At 39.5% G+C, this 1789-nt stretch overlaps 1 protein-coding gene across 2 annotated transcripts in view; it reads right to left on the bottom strand.

The window, feature by feature from the left end:
- Window positions 1-1406: 1406 nt before the first annotated feature.
- The window catches only part of CPLX4 (complexin 4), a 30487-nt gene continuing 30104 nt past the window's right edge, over window positions 1407-1789 (bottom strand). The window contains exon 4 of one of the 2 annotated variants that reach the window (XM_019518323.1): window positions 1407-1785. In XM_019518323.1, the coding sequence (XP_019373868.1) occupies window positions 1580-1785 (206 nt within the window). In that variant the 3' untranslated portion in view covers window positions 1407-1579. The remainder of the gene's footprint in view (window positions 1786-1789) is intronic. The other variant, XM_019518322.1, reaches the window with a different exon arrangement.

Genomic DNA, 1789 nt, shown 5'->3' with positions numbered 1-1789 from the left:
TCCCACCCGCAAAGGGTTTGTTTCTCATTTACTCAAAGGAATGTGGCTGAGTGTGTCAACGCTGTTGGCATGTGTTAAGGGTACTCGGAGCACACTTATTACATGGGGCCTCTCAGGGAGGCCTAGTCTGTGAACCCAAGCAGCCTTAGACAGGCAATATGTGCCCGAAGGCTGAGGTCAGCCAAGATGGCAACAGCTCTGGATATGCACTGTAGTCAAACTTTAGAGGACTAAGTAGATTTCCTGACAGAAAAGGTAGGCACCTGGGGGGTCATGGGTAACCGAGTAGCTTAGAAGGAGTTTCTGTAAATCCCTTCTTGGATTTAGGCAAATAAAAGGGGAATTTTGGTACTTAAATTCTATGTGAATCTTGCTCTACATGTCAGACAGCTGCTTTTCTTTACCTGACTATGCTTCTTTATTTGGGGATTTGTATGCAACATATTTTAAGAGAACCAAAGTCTATTCTATTGCAGTTAACAAAAGGATCTTTTGGTTACAGAAAGGCATGAGACGCATTGGCAGGGCCATCTCAAAGGAGGTGGAAGAAGTGGATCTCACGGCCAACATGGGCATATCCCAGCTTCTAAGCCAATTCATTGCCCACACACATGTATATAAGATGATGAAGGAAAAGTATGACTGCAAGAGGACAAGGTGAACTAGTGAGTTGTACTACTCACTCAACACTTTGGGGGATAACAGGTCTACCAAACACCATCACTCTGTGCATTTCTACAGCGCCTCTTCCTTGTTCAATAGGTATCAAAAGAAACCAATTTAGTGTTCTCATCATAGCGTAGGCTTGATATTTCTCTTCATTGCAAACTCACATAATTTGGCACAAACGTCAGTCAAGAAGTCTACTTCTGTAATAGCAGGTTCAGCTTCTAGGTCGGTATTGAAAACCAGCTAATCAAAACATCATGAGAAAGTTTGCATTTTCCATATGCCTGGCAACCCCCAATCTTTCACTCACTCCATAATCACTGTATTTTCTCTGAACAGTTCTAGGATCAGAAGAGTTTTTGTCCCCCAGAAATTTCAATCACAGCTACTGGGAAAAAAAAAGTTTTGTAAAAATGCTTTTGGTTTGAAGTGACCCAACTTTCATTTTTCTCGAACATTTTTTTGTGATTGCTTTCTTGAAACAATATTAGGGTGATTAGAGAAATGTTTCCTTTTTGAAACATCCCGTTTTGCTAATAATAAATCATTTAAGAATTATGTTGATATTTTTATAAGCCTTTTCAAACTATGGAACAAGACACAAAGTTTGTGAAAAAATAATTGATGACTTTTTTTATTTATGAAAAATACATTTTTTTAAAAAAGGAATATTTTTCTACCATGGGAAAACAAAATATTAAAAACGGATGATTATTTCTAGCTTTGAGCCATGAAAGCAGGGAACTCACCTAATTTTGTGAACACCTAGAGGTTTAGAAGTCTCTCTCCCTCATATTTACACACATTGCTGTGGAACTATGTGGTATTCCCTTAATTGTCCTTGCCCTCTCCAGCAGCCCCAATGATGCAATATTAAATTCATATGGTTCACAAAACTGTGCCTTGCCTTTTACATTACAGAACATTTTTGCTCAGCTGTCTGCTTTATTTCAGTGAAAGTGGCTTGAGCCTTTTCTTTAATAGCATCCATATCCATGTTCTGGAGGTTCTGCAACTGGCCAAGAAAAGACTCCTTGTCTTCTTCTTCTTCTTGATCTTCTGCCACCATTTTCTGAAGGTCTTCTGGCAAGCCCACATCATCTCCAGCCATCTGTACTGC

This window comes from Gavialis gangeticus, unplaced genomic scaffold (genome assembly GCF_001723915.1).
Source record: "Gavialis gangeticus isolate Ggan-Ray unplaced genomic scaffold, GavGan_comp1, whole genome shotgun sequence".
Lineage (NCBI taxonomy): Eukaryota > Metazoa > Chordata > Crocodylia > Gavialidae > Gavialis > Gavialis gangeticus.
This window is presented reverse-complemented; position numbering and strand designations above follow the sequence as displayed.